Source organism: Dysidea avara, chromosome 6 (assembly GCF_963678975.1).
Source record: "Dysidea avara chromosome 6, odDysAvar1.4, whole genome shotgun sequence".
In the NCBI taxonomy this organism is placed as follows: domain Eukaryota; kingdom Metazoa; phylum Porifera; class Demospongiae; order Dictyoceratida; family Dysideidae; genus Dysidea; species Dysidea avara.
Window position 1 is genome coordinate 14,712,860 of NC_089277.1, and position 18,917 is coordinate 14,731,776.

Genomic DNA, 18,917 nt, shown 5'->3' on the forward strand with positions numbered 1-18,917 from the left:
TTAAGAGTACAATCGGCTTCATAGAAACAGGGCTATAGGCACTTCTGACACTTAACTTTTACAAAGTGTGTCTATTTAAAATAGCCAGCAGTGCTAGATTTGCAGAGTGTATATTTTTAAGCAGCCAACAGTTCTTTTGTGATACTGAAAAATGAATACATTTTCAGTTTGGGAAGCTATAAGCAAAGACACAGCCCATTTTGCTAAGTCAGCTTTGTGTGGGCAAGTATACAACCCCTAAAGCCATACCAAGGTTACCAACCAGGCCAGTAAAATGTGAATACATTAATGTACGAATCCTTACAACAGTAAGCTCACAGGAATGTTGTGACCACTACATCCCAGTGGCCAGTGGGAAAATGTGCCCCTGAAGAATGACCAGAATTCTGTCAAACAATTTTTTTAAATGTATGTACATAATTATGTCATCATGTACAGTACAGTACAGTACGTAATAATATTGTGGAAACAATATATGCACAAGTGCATCCTATTTACTGGAGACATTTAGGGAACCAATAGAAACCAATAGTATAACAGCCATCATGTAAAGAACAGTCAGACCATAGAATGGGACTTCTGTTGTTGTGGATAGCAGGGAAAGGATGAATGGTTTTCGTCATATTTAATCTGGCTTTCTTGACACAGCACAACAAAGCAGCAATACTTTTGTGTAGTAATTACCTCATTACAATGGACATTGAACAAATTGGGCTGTAATGAGGAGGTCTTCCTAGTGGTGTAAAAGCCAGCCCAATTGGGACCAAAACATTTGTCTTTATTAGGGAAGTTTTATCATTAATTCAAGGTGTTTGTTCCACTGTATATATACATCTGTAAGGTTGATGGAATTACATCATAACACATACCATGTATGAAGCTCTCCCATTACAATGGAATGGTAAAGTACCATTATGTAAAGCATATCATTCTATGAATATGATAGGCTCTTGATGGTTCACATATCTTAAGGGTGAGATGGAGTTTATTTCTCTAGTGAGTGACACATGTGTGGTCTATAGGTAGATCTAGATAAGTTTACTGTGTGCACGTGCGTGTGTGTTTCTGTGTGTGCATACGCATATGTGATGTATGTGTGTGGTACGTGTGTGTTGATACAGTAGTTCGCATGTGTGTTACACTGTACACCACTCAATTATACACAGTTTTTGCAACTGTGTAATAGGTTCTTTGGAATCACTTATGTATTCGTTTATTATTGCATGTATGCACACATATTATACTGAGCCATTGAATTATAATGTATGTACAAGGGGTTATGACATCATTTAATGTAGATAGTTACCAGTTCACAACACATGTGAAAACTGACAAACACGCCACACATGTGGGCACTATATACACTTTCTGTATTCATGCTGTTATTTCCAATCCAAAAAAACTGTGTGATATAACTGCTATGTATTTATAATAATTACCTACCATATGTACTGAACATGTGACAAACACCAAACCCACATGATGTACACAAGCACACATCGAACACAAAACTACAGAGGGAATTCTTCCATTGCAACAGCAGTGGAAAGGTGACAGAATACCACTCAAATGGATCACCATCGAAATGGCAGTACAATTCACAGAAATGAAACACATTTGTTGCTTAGTGTACACACACACGCTCGTACATACAATAGAATTCTACACATTAAACACAATCCCTATCCTCAGATTACTACAGTTGATACATAGCCTACATGTTACTCCCCCTACATTCCCCCACTACTATACCACACTACACACAGAGGAGGGAAGGCTTGTATGTGATCCTGTAATTCATACTGAACCATATCACATCTAAGATTATTATTATTTAGTATTTCTGTTGTTAAGGAAATTGGACTAACAAAATTGTAACCCCATACTAATATCTACAGCAAAGTATGCATACAGTCAAAACTGCATGTTTATTGTTCAAGTGCACAAAGCAAGCTCTAATGTAGCTGCCTTCTCGGTAAAACTCAGTAACAACAACTTGAGTGATAGTTTGGCTTCTAAATAATTCTGGAATGATAATGTAGTCGGTCACTGTGTGTGCATGTGCACGTGTCTGCACTCGCGTGACACTAGCAGCTACAATCACACAAAATTCATGTCAAGTGTACCCACACACAATATTACCAGCATTATTCATAACTTATACAGGCACAAGCCCCCAGGACCAATAAAACACTAGTGGTATACCCACACAATTACACCAAGTTATAACTGCACACATTAACTCATTGTACACAAACAAAGAACAATACTCCCCAACAATAAATAAACTTGACTTGCACACCACCCTGTTGAAATATTCCTGCAATGTGGATTAATAAGACAATATGGGACCTGTTGTAAAGTGGTGCCCCCTGTAACAATACCCTTGTCAACAAATATATTTTTTAAGAACCGCAGAGATATAAGACCGGTGGGTCCCTGGAGAGACAGTTACTATTAGTACATACGGTATGTAGTTTTTTGAATGGATTAAAATAATGGATCGATCAAGCTCCTTCCTTTAAAATACATTTTGATCAAGTCTTTGAGCCCAATTACAGGCATGCATACATGTGTATACTTACAAGCTGTTATTCAAATACTGCGTAACCCACTCACACCACCGAACCTACTCACAACTCCACCATTACTTCAAAGGTGTGACTCAGTGTGAAGGATAATATAATCTGATTACGACCAGAGTGTGCCAACTTGTCATTACCTACAACATCCCTGGAAATGTTTAGTCTGTCCTCCTACAACTATGTGTAAACTATGGGAAATAAAAAGTTACAAAGGTGTAATATTATTTGACCTACAGACATACACTATGGACTTAATTTTAAGTAGGAATTTTGTTTTTAAAAAGGTAGTAGTGACAACGTTTATTATTGTTGCTGAAATTTAATGTGAAAGACTTTTATGAAATATACTTTACTATAATATCTAAAAGAAGAAACACATAGAACCAAATGGCCACAGACAGCTATAGCAACTCATAACTCCCACAAGTGGGCTGGCGCTTGACACCAGACCAGTTGTAATTGCCTACAAACAGTGACACTTATCCCCGATAGTAGAATATAATCCCAATAAGTGGGCATCACTCCACATATCCCTATAGGCAAAACATATTCCCAAATGGTGGGCACAATTCCACGCAAGTTTCTTCAGTATGTATGTATGTACACACAATATATATACACACATATAATTGTATACTATATATGTGTATATACACACACATATGTATTGACACTCACACACTACAGGTGTACATACATACATACATACATACATACATACATACATACATACATACATACATACATACATACAGACACACTTCCACAATAGCTCTGACCATATGGTAACAATACACAATACATATCTCTATTAATGGTAACCCATTATGGATAATAGGTACTGTATTTACAAGCGCAAATATGAGGAAAAACACACATTCCAACGTCAAACACAAGGAATTCTGTATGCATACATATCTCACAATAAGATACATATATTCAGCTTTGTAACTACAGGAAATTGGACGTAAACAATACCAGTTTCTTTTAGGGTAGGGTAAGTACCTCAATATTTAAATACATTAAAGATGCTGAACAAATCTTTACGTTGTATGGCTTGATGCAATCAATTGCAAAATACAAACAGATAAACAAAAGACACTTGCATCATCACTCAGTATGAGTCAGTAGTGGTAACTAATGTAATGACAATGACTCTATTTACAACCCACACAACTTCTCAGCAAATCACTGCAAACATTCACAAAAGTATGCAACACAATCACATAGAAACCAATGGACCATGAGGACAATTAAATTGCTGTAAGTGCAAGGTACAATACGTCGGTCGACCTGCACACTTTAAAAAGAAAAGACTCACTGTTTGTTAAAACATAGGTATTGCTATGTCTTGTAACACTACACAAAACTAACAGATGGACAATATTATTGGAATATGCTATACATGCAATGACGTGATTGGTCAGTTCAAAGGCACTAAACAAGTAACTATTACTATTGATTGGCCAGATTCAAAGCTTTAATGTACATGTTATTTAAACTTTAACATACTGTCACTATAACACAAGTCACTACAAATATCCAATTGTGCATACAAAATAAGCAGGAAGCCAGGTATGAAACTAAGAGGTATTTATATACTTGTCCTCAATCATTCACTCCGTATCCTTTATAATGCTACCCACTCTTTGTATTTTTATACCGTATTGTTAGAAATCTTCAAAGGACAGAATTGAGGCATTTGGTTAGCCTGTTTGTCTTCCTGCATATGAAATTTTGTAGATTTCAAGGGAATGAAATAAAAACAGTAATGTCTGACCACCATAAATATCTGTGTTAACATTGATAGTGCCAGTCCTATTGATGCGGTATATACCATCGTTTTACACTACACTAACTTACAGTACCAGCAACGTACAACCCTAAGATATATGATACCAAGAATTGCAATTTGTCGCAACAACAAGTTGATGTTATGCTACTTCTCAAATCCTGGCACCCATGCAGTCAGTCAATTCATAGCCAAATAGGGAATTATTCAACTATTTAGGTATTTACAAATACCATGCAATTCACTAATTGTGTAATAATTAGCTACATGTAAATTCACCATTCAATTATTGTAATTGAAAGTATTTCATAATTCACTAATTATTTAGAAAATGATTAATTACGTTGCTGTACACTGCTAAGGAAGGATAATTCGAACAAACCACAAATTGCACACAGATGTATTGCCTGTCTATATTGCATTATCTCACACAAATTCTTTTGAGAAAACTTTGAGGTTGCCCTCAATTTTCGTTCGCATATAAGTACAGGACATGCCCCCTTTTCACTCAAAGGGATACTCTATCTCTGGTAGCCTACGAGGTCTTCAATGCTATTTTTCAGTTCTTAAACATCTGCAAAACCCTAAGGGAAGGTCTTTCATAAATCAGACCACTGAGAAGAAATCACCTCAGAACAAAGTTTACCTGTGTGGAAGTTTAATACAAACTTCATTTAACTTCAAACTATTACATGTTGGCTGCTTTTACCATTTAATGTGTTTGCTCACATGGGTGCATGCTGACAAGCATACATAGATAGGTAGGTACATGCACGCACACACGCACGCACGCGCACACACAAACAAATACGCCAGACTATTATCTGCGTGCTGGTAAAACAAGTTGATGTTGTGCTACTTCTAAAAACCAGGCGCCATGCAGCTAGCTGGAATTAACCAATAGATTTTTGGTTATGCAATTAACTTATTGCAATTCCGGATTTCATAATTCATGAAATTTTTGTAATTTCTCAATTACGTTGCTATGCATTGATTGCTAAGGAAGCGTTTGTTAAACAAACGGCTTTTAACAACATATTACGCACAGAAGTATCTTTAAACTATTTTATAGTTTGACTAGTGTTTTTTCTCACAAATTCTCTCGACAAAGCCTCAGAGCTACTCTTCATTTTCATTCGTGTACGTGGGGATACGCCCCCTTCCCAACTCAAAGGGATAGGCTATTTCTGGTAGTCTACGAGGCTAGCACTGTTGTTTCTCAATTGTTAAACGCCTGTAAAAACCCGAAGGGAAGGTAATTCACAAAGTCTGAGGAGAGTCGCCACACCCGTATTTCAGACCGCCGAAAAGAAACAAACTCAGAGCAAAGTTTACCTGTGCGGAAGTTTAGTACAGCCTTCATTTCGTTTTTACTTCTTACGTAAAAGCTGCTTTTACCATTAAACAATTTTGCTCACGTGGGTGCATATAGACAAACATAGGTAGATAGGTACACACACACACTTTTACGAAAACTATTTCAGTAAACCAAGCGTGCCTGGTTTTAAAAAAAACAGCAAAAAAAAAAAAACTGATACATAAATTATACACTCCACACTTGGTTACCTTAGTTCATTCTCATCTCGATTAAGAAATTCTGGCAACTTCTTGAGAATATAGACAATGTAGTCATAGTCCTGTAGTGAACACAGAGACACCAATAACATGTACACACACACACTGTTTACATGCAGAATAATGTGTACTACATTCACACTGGTATACACACTTAAAGTACTTTAACACTAAAAATATTTCTATTAGAACACTCAGACAATTATCTTAGTGCAGTATGGTACACATGTTGTTGTGTCTCGTATTCAAAGTACGGACTTCAAACAATGATAATGTGATACTAGTGATGTAATGCTATTGATATCAAGAGTTTACTAACTCTCGTTGATATGTATCTAGGGCTGGTCTGGCCACGCACGAAGTGAGTAAAGACTGTGCAATAAAATAACGAGACATATAAACTATAAAAATGGTTTCATCTGCAGTGTAAAACACTAACAGTCACCTACAACAATTACTAATTGTATTGGAGGTCTACCACTAGTAATAAACCTTCCCAGGGAATATTAATAGCTCAAAAGATATTAATCCAATATTATTGCTTGTCATGTACTGCACAACATCATGTTCACTGGTGTCTTCTCAGCCATTTCATAACATACAACATATTCCCATCACTAACTGCATTACACTGTAATTGTGTTTAGTCCATGACAAGTAATAACTCTCTTTGTGTCAAAACCTTGACACAAATCACTTCTCAGGATGTCATTCATGTTAACATCAGCTGCTGCTCTGCTAAAAGAAAATTAACTAAGAGCATTCACTGTGTTCATCTTTGTACGTACATGCAGAGCTCCTGCATGTAAGCTACTTGACGATAGTACTACTTGACGAGTGCCTTTAATTTGGATTATACTACAAACTTTAACAGTCGAGTAGTACGTTGCCAACAATGATTATTTTTCTCTTTCTGTACAGAGTTCAAGGGAAGTCTAACAGAGCTAAGAAAAGTGAGGTATACATGGACATATTTCTCCTGCTCAGTGAAGAAGACTTATTCAGTGTTATGGATGGCTTCAATTATATTGTTTAAGTTTACAAAATAAAACACAAAGTGATAATCGTCCCCCTTTTGGTAAACAGTGATTCTTAACAGTGAACAAAACTCGCATTAACAGAAAAAGCAGCTCTATGTTGATAAAATATGACAGCAGTACAACCGATTAAAACCCAAAACAGAAACTATTGTTCAGATATCTGCAGACTGGCATTCAAAATTTCATTGCACCCATGAAAAGTGCTCAATTGTTCTGTGGAAGTTTTTTTCTACAAGAGTTCATACAAAAGGGATTGCTACAATACGTAGCATCTCTATTTTTGTGAAGTACTTCCAACAAGGGTTCCACACATGCATTTATTACTATTCTATGACAGCTGGCTATATACGTACATAGGTTGTAAGGATACTAGTTAACCACTCGAACAACTGCCACATATAATTGCCTGGTGCTTACAAGCCTATGAGAGCACATTGCGGAACTTATGGACTCTTGGTAATGATACTTTGGCCAGTACTGTAGATTGTGACAAACTCGTTCTTTAATCTCTAAGCAAATTTAATTTTTTTTTCTTTGTTTACATTTGCAACATAATTACGACTAGTGAACCCGCACACACTACATCAAAAGCAGTAAATGATGCCATAAATATATAAATAATTTTGCATCTGAGTGCACTTCACAGCCACCAATTATTGAAAACTGATCACGGTTCATTTTCAGCTATGTTCAGTCTGTTACACAGTGTAGTGACGAAGGGCACAACAGTAATTTCTGCCATCAATAAAGTCACTACGAAAAATATGGACAATTCCCATTATAAATGTGATAGTCTACTATGAATCATGCCACACTACCACGAATCAACACATTGCACTGTTGATGAAAAGAAATGGGACACAAAGGAGGACAAAGGTAAGTCCATGATGTGTGCATTGCACATACCACAGCACGCTATGCAAAAAGGCACCTATCCAGCTCACGCAATGTCTAACATCAACAAAAATCAAATTCATAGCTTTAGCTGTTAGTAAGTTATGCTTGTCTGAAGGCATTAGTAATTAGTCAGTCAATAGAAAATTCTACTAAATAACAATAATAGTATTTTAATTTTTTTTTGCTAGAACCTACTGGAAGTGTTTCAGGCCATATTGAAGACACTTTTGGGCTTGGAATATACCTAACCAATACTCCCTAGGGACCATGAAGATATTGTGACGCTGGTTTCTGGTCAATATTTTTGTGAGAAAGTAACGTACAAACCTCCAGGATCCCTAATACACAGTACTACTGTACTATATGATGTAAAATTTCCGATTTTCCCTACACTTGTTTATACTATAGGAACACCTGTGTGATGATGTAACACACACAGAACAGATGTGCACATGCATACACAAGAATACTTGTACCATCAGCAAAGCCATACAACTTGCATATTTGTTAGTTGTTAAGTCACTCTTATTTACTTGTACAATCACACTCTAGTTTGGGACCTACTGTATATGAGATGGTCACCATAATCAGGTCATGAAATACACCTTAGCTGTGCTTGGTATGAGATGGTCACCATAATCAGGTCATGAAATACACCTTAGCTGTGCTTGGGACCTAGTTGACATGGTCACTATAATGGGGTGGTCTTATTAATGAGGTCATGAAGTATAGCTTAGCTATGTTTGGGACCTACTTGACATGGTCACTATAATGGGGTGGTCTTATTAATGAGGTCATGAAGTACACCTTAGTTATGTTTGGGACCTACTTGACATGGTCACTATAATGAGGTGGTCTTATTAATGAGGTCACAAAGTATAGCTTAGCTATGTTTGGGACCTACTTGACACAAGTCTTTTTAACAAGGTGGCCTTATCAAAGAGGTGGCTTGCAATTATGCTGTAAAGTTTCACTTCACCGCAATAATATTTTATAAATCATCAATCACTCTTCACAAAGGATATCATATATGTATATCCCTCCAGTGGATAGTGTCTGTCTTTATGGTACACTAATCCCCTTATGCTGATTTCCATCAACAGATCATCCCACAGTCCCACATTTCCACACACACACAATTCACACTCCACCACAGAATAGCCCAACAGAACACATACACTACAATGAGAGATGGTAGCCAAACAAGCACATCAAATAATGTGGTCACTGCAGCACACAATCACATTAGTCAACACATGAAGTCAAAATGTGTAATAATAAAGTGGTCATTAACACCTCAAGTGATAACACAGCTAATCTTACTGCAGTCTGGAAAAGAAACCAAAAAAACATAAAACATAAGTGGCTCCAGGGAAAATTTGTTGTTGTTAAAAAGTACACTTATGATCTTATATTTACAGTACAAATTTTCCTGCTGAACATGTTTTCGTTTTAATGTATATATGTAGAACATGCTGAGCTAAATGAATGGCTTCAATGAGCCAAATTTCTCTGGCATAGAGCTAAGGTTTTGTTTGATTTCCCAAATACTACATTACATCATGACATCACCAATATAAACAAACAATTCCAGTAAACACAATCATGAAGTAAGATGTGACGTAGTTAATGTACAAGTGACATGTAGACATACATAAAAGGCTGGAAACGGTTTTGAAATGCAAGATGATGCGAATATCGTGACAATATCTTGCATAAAATTCCAAATAGTTCACCCCATTAATTAACACCAAGCTACACACTGTCAGACTACAGATTTTAACCCTCAGGATGAGGTTGTCCTTGTGTGCTGCCATTTCTGATGATAAAATCAAACAGCAAGTTTTGATGACCTGGCTATGGTGGTATAAGGGCAGTGGTCATTTACAGCTGATAAACAGATTTTCATATAGCCAGTACACGAATAAGCTTCAAACGTATTCATGCATAGCTGGTGAGCACCATCACCAGACCCCAGTGTATAAGTAATGCTGATACATTCCTGAAAATTCTACTGTACTTGCAGTAAAATCAAGCGGCAGCTACTAGTACAAGATATGCTTTTAAAAAGTGATGAGTTGATGTATAGTATGTTTCTTCAATAAAAAATTCAAAGGTGCTGTTACCGTTACAATGGCTAGAATTATCCATCTCAAAGCTACATACTAAATTAAAACAGTTTTCCTAACACAGTATACACGCACCACATGTACAGTACATACTGATGTACATATTGTCAGTACAATAATCCAATAGACATCACTTCAGTGACTCACAGTCAAATTACCAGTAGATGTAGAGGGTAAGAAAGATACCAAATTTGGTAAAAACCACACTGATGTACACTACATATGCTACGTACACTTCAGAACTTCTACAGGCCAGCATAAAACTATACAGTACACCGAAACTCTTAGTACTTGAGAAATTCCACACAATATCTAGCAAAAAGGATGCTACATAAAAGACTAGATGGATATAAATGGACACCTGTATAAAACTAACAAGACCCAAAATCTGCCTACATCTGTTTCAAGAGTGGAAATACATCTGCTTTGCATGCACGTAGCTGGTTACAACCAAAAAAAACAATGAGCCACGTAAATTTACAGCTATAACAGATACTATTAACTCGAAACCAACGGACAAACTTCTAAGACAATGGAACCGCCCATTGACAGGTACACATAACACCACATACAGTAATAATCACCATGGTAAGTGTCTAGACCATCTTAAGAGCATATACGTACAGGTTAACACAAGTAAAGTTATACTCCGGTCTCACATACAGTGAAACAAAGCAATGTTGGACCAGCATTACTCCCTGTTGAGTACTACAAGCAATAATGGGATAAGATGGCATTTCTACATGCGACCATAATGTGAGATGAGAGTGTATGACCAGGCAATGTTTCAATAATATCAAGAAATTCAATACTTTACTGATATCAATGTGCAAAAATGATATCGAGATACACCACTGTAACAAGCAGAATGCGTTATAGTTGCTGTTACCTTGGTAAGTATGATGCAACATCTTGTACAAAAAACATCATTTTATACAGGCATACAATACTAGGTATTGACAACCAGCTACTATGCAATAAATCAGCATTAAACAAATTGGACAGGCAGGTCAGTTGATATGGACTAGTTATGAGTTATTCAAGAGACGTATTGCAATATTAGTAGATAATGTACCAAAAAAATTATCAATAATTGTTTTGAAGATATCGTCCACCCCTATATGACCCACCCATATAATAATTGTGTGAAAGTTCAATAGCTTACTTTCAATAGAACGCAATGCATTGACTTCTAGAATTTGTTCATTTTCTTACCGCAATTAATTTAGCCATATGTTGACGAATGTTCAGGGTTTTTATCCTACCAAATATATATTTGTAAGTAAACCGCCCAAGCCTGAGCAAGGATATAAGCTGAATAGATTTCAAGATACAATAATTGACCTAGTGTCATATCAACAGCTAATATGTTTGAGGAGAGTATCTAAGGTTGTATATGTAGTCCTGTGACAAATTATCACGTAGAAGTCAAATGGCTACCTTTCAGTATAGCATAGTATTTTTTTGCATTTAACCACAAAGATCATGATCATCCCAGACACAAGAGTGTGTTTATATCTAGAGCAGCACTGTTACAGGTGGATAAAGCTGACGTATACATTTTTACTGTATCTGAGGAACTAACAATAACAACAACTAACATCACTTGGATGTGCGTTGCATGGTAACAAACAGAAACAGCCTTCGAGCATACTGCAATCAAAAGTGTCTAAGGAAGCTATACAAACACACTGTCTAATAAAATATAACCAGTGTAAGCTACATGTTTCAGTTACATTAAATGCAACAGGTACAAGTAAGCTTCATACCACCTACAGTGTGTATCAATTGATTTCCACCGATTTGAGGTTACAGTACATTATATGGACATACATAATGTGGCCCCAAGAAGGACAACTACATCATCTGAGTTATTGCTATATAAATGTAGGACACTTATAATTGGATTAATTACGATAGACCTTTAAATTCAAACTCAGATCACTCTGGGTGCCAGGAGCAGACAACTGAAATGCTCCCATATCCCATGTACAACCACTCCCTTGAGAGGCATCTATTTCAGCTCTCAATGATGCAAGCACCCACTCCATTGCAATAACACAACTTGCATCACTCAGTAAGCACAAACCCATCCCTTTCCCCTCCTTCCAAGTACTTAGCTGCAGTACAACACTGTAGAATGATACTACTGGAACTTCAAAAGTTCAAATATGTACAAATAAGGAATGATACATGCATGCTCATGTGACACCATTAATAAAGCACAGGATATAGTGCACCTTAGAAATTTGTTTCTTCACACATTTTAATAAGCTTTATTGGTATGGCTGGGACATTTAGCAGATGATAAGGGACACAGCTTGTCAGCTTAATAAAGATACTTGTGATCCAGTAACTAAGTGTGGACAACTAGAGAACACATGTCACGACACTTGACAACCAGTGCACACGCTCTTGTGCACGTACGCATGTATGCACGCATGTGCACACACGTACACACATTTACATGAGACCTCCAAGACACTTGGAAGTTTTTTAATATTGACACAACAAAATATGGCACCAATGCGTTCAAAATATATAGCTTTTGTAGGCATATTACATGCAACATACACAAACACACATACACATTACACAACCACTACACACACTACATACATTATACTTAGAAGACTGACATAACTTGTCATAGTTTTTAAAAAACTGCAATTTGCAGTAGACTACAACCTTGGTACAAAGATGGTTATAAACCAATTAATTCAGGGCTTCTAGAACAGTAAACTTTGCTGTATAAGAGAATAGCCTAACTACAACAGAGGTCATGGAAACTATAGCAAAACAAGTTACATCAACTACTTGGTTAAACTGTATGGGAAAGCTTCACTTGCTGGTCTTGAGCTGACAGAAACTATCTCCAAAAAGTGGAGTTACCAAGCAACTGAGAACAGAGGTGTAGAAGCCTCAATGCATACATGTTGTAAAGTTACACTATAAAGAAATACTTGCCAGATACTATCAACCACACATACATACATGCCCACACATACACACTCACACTACAAAGCCCTCCACCTTGTTACGCAAAGTGTTGACCAGGTCCTAACCTGTTACAGTTGTCAACTGAAAGTGACAATGACACATTAACAAACTACAAACTCTTATTACCAATCAACAACTACTACACTACACTACCATTTAAGGTAACTTAGAAAACAACAACTCTCTTTGCCAACTATATACCATATTTGGCAACAAACCATCCCAAAGGCAAGATAGGAAGTCGGTATATCATTCTCACCATTATGAAGGAATGCTGGTGTAAAAATGCTAGATCGACTTCCTCTCAGCTAATATGTTATACAAACACACACACTTCATTCAGACACATCCTGGCTTGTTGGGGATTCCACAGCTGGTGGCAGGTATAGTAAGGAGGGTTGCTCAAGTTCCTGAGCACTGTTTGCTAACATATACTAATCATATTAGACATAACCATTGGAGCATTGTGGATGACTTGACAACAAGCTGATCCTTATTACAACAAAACTGACCACACTGCTATGCATTCAAACTTTCACAAAGATATAGGATGGCTGCTTGCAAAGAACTGCTTCTATCATTCCTCTTCAAGCTTCCTCTGTTGAATCAATACAAACTTGCACATACGCACAAAGCTTCACTAAAATGCACTTCAAGGCACCTTTTGACAACATCATGCAAATGGCATGGCCCAAAACCCCCAAACTGGCATTAAAAACACTACATAGATTTGACAATACCTAAACACTAAACGTTTACCTAAAACGGATGGATTTATCTAAGCTTGAAACACTGTGTATTTAACATTGTGTTTTAGATGAATTCATCAAGCTATTTTTCCTCGCCTAAAACCATTCCGGCATGTCATCGTTGGAAAAGTCTAAAAACACAGGGAAAAGGGACGTGAATGCTATGGTCTTGAATGTATCATTAATAAATTCATTAGGTGAGACATGATTGAGGCTATTAATTGTCAAAAATGTGTCAAGTTTGAAATGAAACCACCAGATGCCAGAGTGGTATTAGCCTAATACCTGTACTATCACCATGGACACAAGCTTGACGGTATACCTAATACCTCCTACCAAACAATTGTATGTAATGTATACGTAACAGTGTATGGTAACACTGATTCCATGTACTATAGCTATACACACTCACACACATGGATGCGTGTACCTCCAATGCATGCACACCCATGCACACACAACTCACTCACGCACACACATGCATGCACAAGCTATGCTACATACGTACACACAATATCTACATACTTGGATACAATGCACAGATACAAAAGATCAAATCAAACACTTTTACAGATACACTAACAGTAAAGGGCTCAGCTACACAGGAATACATACACCCTGTATTGCCCAGCTACTCTGAACAAGTCACAACATTACTCCCTACAGCTTAGACAAATCAGCTAGTGGAAACAAGCCTGACATCATTAATAACTGTTCAATGGACCTTGACACAAAACTTCATACCTACAAGAAGACAATGTCGCCCTTTTCATGGCCCCATGTTAACAGCATAAATAACAATACTGTTTCCTTTGTTTGAATGACCTTCCCTGGTAATGTGACTGTTTTAACACATATTACCACCTCAGATATGCCTCTTTGCAACTAAGGGTGCGATGTAGAATTTGACTGCTATTTCACATCACTCAAATAAACACAATCAAAAATTTTATAATTTAAAAACAGGCACTTTGATTGTGACGAAATATGGCGTACAATACACTGTCCTACCCAAGGGATTTTATGGTGTAAAAAATGGGCAGTATTTATTACAAACAGGACACAAAAGCTGTAGACATTTCAGTATCAACTTGCAAACTACAGGCTTCAATTTCTGGACAAGTGGTTATTGTAAAAAGAAACCACAATTGAAAAGATATCATGCTAAAATCGATTACCCTTTAGACACCCAAAGAAAGATTGAACCACAAATGATATCCACAAAAATCACTGTTCTATTTTGGCTTTCTGGAAGAAAACACGTTTGAATCAGAGACAAAATACATTAAACAAATTTTCGCATTTGTAGGCAATACAAATCAATGTGTATTTTAAAATACAAACTATTTGACAAGCAAATACACCAGCTGCAGCTTAAATACTTAACATACTTTGTACTAAGGGGTAGAACAGATTTCCTTTCACAGTGCACTAGTATTATGTCCACAAGTTTTGACACAAAACCTTCATGTCACACTCCTTAGCACAAACCACACAAATAGAAGACTTAGAAATTGAACACTACAACTTATCAAAGCTTTTGCAACCAAGCGCACTGATCTACCCACATATAATCCACCTCACTTACACAGAGAACACGACAAACGTATCTACACATATAGAGATACCTCTTTTGTCCGCTCGGCGTGCTCTTTCCTCACGGCCGTGGTGAACCTTGGAGTGAAACAGTCTACCCGGTGGTCCATACTGCACGCCACACGTACTCAGCACAGCATTTAGGAGAATTTAAATACGGAATAATCTATCGGGTGAATACGGCATTTGCATTAAGACACTACATGTAGATCTGTTTGCACTTGGCAGGCATAAATTTACACGCTTCTTCTTACACAGACAGCTAACTAAAGTAGTTGTACAGCACTAGACAGTCATATATTAACAGCGCTAATACTCACTTTGGTACACGATTTGGAAAACTAAGCGATGAATCTGTAACAATCTGTACTGGCTAACCCATTAAAACAAATTAGATCGACACTAACGAATTTTTTTTTTTCTTTTTTGCAATGTGGTAACATTTTTCGTGCGAATAATTGAATGAAACGGGGCGTTAACGGAATTCCCGGTAGACTCGATTTGTAAAAGGCCAGCACAGGTCATGAAATATGAACGGTTGAGTGACCATTAGCCTGCATGTGACCCAGCAATTCTGATCATAAAATTGTCCATTGCTCAAGTGTTGAAAGAGACAAGCGAAATTCGCCAGTCATTTCAACACTGTGCGAGTTGTTAGCGAATGTATTAGAGTTGTTGTTAGGCGTTTAAAGAGCTCGTTATGGGATACGATTTGGGGAGATTTCAAGGCGATGTGGATGAAGAATTGATTTGTACTATTTGTGGAGGGGTATTCCAAGAACCGCGTCAAGTCTCCCCGTGTGAACATTGCTTCTGCGACGAGTGCATCCAAGAATGGGTGAAGCATCAACAAACGTGTCCAGTAGATAGGAACCCCATTACACCTTCCAGTCTTGGTCCTGCCCCGCGAATACTCCGTAACCTACTAGCCAGACTGAAAATCACTTGTGAGAATGAACAATTTGGTTGCCAGGCTGTAGTCAAGTTAGATGGACTAGATTCACACTTAAGCCAATGTGAGTACAACCCTAAAAGACCTGTGTTGTGTGAGAAGGGATGTGGTCTTGAAGTACCATTGGACGAATTACCTGATCATAATTGCGTCCAAGAACTTCACAAAGTTATCAACACGAATGAGAAGAGAATTCAAGGACTTGAAGAACGGATTCAGGAACAGGACACTTGTATTGGTCACCTTCGTGAAGAGGTGTCCATATTGAAAGAACTCGTGCGAAGTTTTCGAACTTCTGCTAATGGAATTGGAACACCAGATGAAACTGAGAGAGCAATACAAACAGGTCGCTGGCTTGCTAGTCTAAAACCTGCTAAAGTGAAGAGATGGGGTGGTATGATTTCGACACCAGATGGAGTGTTACAAAATATTATCAAACGAGCACTTGCTGATAGTGGTTGTCCTCAGCACCTTCTGTCAGAGCTTATGGCTAATGCTCACGAAAGAAAATGGCCACCAGGACTGAGCACGCTAGAAACTCGTCAACTAAACCGAAGAAGATATGAACAATACATCGCCAAGCGGGTCCCTGGTAGACAAGCTATCATAATTATGGCCTCAGACAATGAACATATGGGGGAATCAATGATAGTGGAACCAGGCATTGTAATGGTTTTTGCACATGGAGTGGAGTAATAAAAAAATTCGTTGTCTATTGAAGTAGGCATTGTTAAACAATGTACATAAATTTTTTATCAATAGCACAAAGCAATTACTAATTGATTTCTGTGAAATTTGTAACTATTATGTCACACATAAGATTATTGAACTAACTGGAACTGATGAAAATGATATATCATGGGTAATACAATATATTGATCAAGTCATGTGTACATACTTAAACAGCAGGTGTTTGGATTCAACTAGTGCATTTTAATTCACAAATAATACTACAAAATATAATGCAAAATATTTAAAAGTTCCCCCTGACTTTACAATACTTTTTGTTTGTACATCTTAGGTAAGGTAAGGCAAGCATATGTTACCCGACCAATGCAAAGGCCTCCCTGTTCATATGCAATCAATTTGAAGCTGTTGTCAGCTGCCAAAATGTCACCATATATTTCGTATTCATTTTCATAAAAGATCAGTAAAATCTCTGTGATGTCAATAGCAAAGTGGAGACAATCCTCTTCTGTGGTGCAACTTATCAAGTCTCGTATGAATTCCAACAAATCATCACTAAGCGGTGTTTCCCCACAGTCGACAATAGCATCGGATATGTCACTGAGCCCTTGTGCAAACAGATGTAGTCCCTCTATTATTTTCCTGTCTCTAAAGGCATCAAAAGCATCTTTAAATGTTTCAATGGTTCGATTGCCATCTTCAACACATTGGATATAGTCAGCACTCATGTTACCAAGTCCTAGTGCTATTCCCCTGTACAACTGGACCCACTCTGGGTCATCCGACTGTCCAGAACTAGTAAAAGATGCATCCATGAGAGCCGGTGTTAACTGTGTGACCATGTAACAGACAGTGTAGCCTCCATCAGGCAAGAACAGTTGAAACGGTAATTTTCCTGATGTCACCGGCTCTCCCCTAGGGTTCTGGCTCCCTCCAACATATCTGAAATCAACATAGCCATCACTGGCAGCACTCGTAGGAAACACACCCAACCAGTCTTTTCTGGAGGCATCATCTGTCGGAACAGACCAAGTAACAGTCAAGTTATTAGAATAAGTAATACTTTGGTCAGCTGAAATAGAGCGAGGCTGACTATAAGTGTGAAGGCTGTTATCAGTACTACCAATAGAAAGAGCATTCCACCATCCATTGTCATCATTAAAAATTGCTGGTATTGTACTATAAGCATTCTTGTCATCCAGAGGACCAATCTTCTTCCAGTCCGTCCAGCTACTTCCACGCTCAAGTTGATACATACGCCATAAGGTACCATCTTTGTCATCCAACATGAAAATCTCAAGCCCACCATGAGTAGTAGCTCCAATGTTGAGAGGATTTGGTGCTTCACTACTCCCAGGTACTTTATGATCTCCAAGACGTGAAAATCTGGAGTCCCATGTACAAGGACCCCATGGATTTTTTACTTTGTCACATGTAGCCTGAGAAATGTGATGAACAAATCCATCCGTGGCTCTTGCAACTACCTGAAGCATTCCATTGTAAAAATTATCAGTCATTTCATGAACAGCTGGGGTGGAATCAAATTGAGGAGCTCCTAATGCACCAAGGCCACGCCAGTCGGAAAAACTATACGTGTTGGTTTGCCAAGCATGCATGAGTTCTCCATCCTCCATCAAAACAAAGATCTCAAATCGTTTCACGAATGTATTAATGGCTACGGCAGGGTCTGAAGTTACATGGCTTGATCCGTCTCCAATCATTTTCCACTTTGACCATCCACCATCCTCAGGCCTATGGCTCCAATAAATCTGAGATTTTTTCTCTTGCGAACGAGCAAAGACAAATATGTCCCTGTGAAGTCGCTTAATCACAACAGCATCAAGACTCCATTGATCTGCTGGTAAATCTGCAGGAATTGAGCCAGATCCAATCTTCTCCCCTTGAAGGCTGCCAG

General features: G+C 37.7%; 2 protein-coding genes across 2 annotated transcripts in view; one reads left to right on the forward strand and one right to left on the reverse strand.

The window, feature by feature from the left end:
- LOC136259194 (rap guanine nucleotide exchange factor 6-like) overlaps nucleotides 1–15,828 on the reverse strand; it is a 34,963-nt gene extending 19,135 nt beyond the window's left edge. The window contains exons 1-3 of the mRNA XM_066052674.1: nucleotides 15,684–15,828; nucleotides 15,396–15,529; nucleotides 5,944–6,014 (exon numbers count right to left, since the gene is read on the reverse strand). Coding sequence (XP_065908746.1) covers nucleotides 5,944–6,014; nucleotides 15,396–15,473 — 149 coding nt within the window. The 5' untranslated portion in view covers nucleotides 15,474–15,529; nucleotides 15,684–15,828. The remainder of the gene's footprint in view (nucleotides 1–5,943; nucleotides 6,015–15,395; nucleotides 15,530–15,683) is intronic.
- On the forward strand, nucleotides 15,825–17,167 carry LOC136259200 (E3 ubiquitin-protein ligase NRDP1-like). The gene has a single exon (XM_066052680.1). It carries the CDS (start codon nucleotides 16,064–16,066, stop codon nucleotides 17,009–17,011), a length of 948 nt encoding a protein of 315 aa, XP_065908752.1. The 5' UTR covers nucleotides 15,825–16,063; the 3' UTR covers nucleotides 17,012–17,167.
- The last annotated feature ends 1,750 nt before the right edge of the window (nucleotides 17,168–18,917 follow it).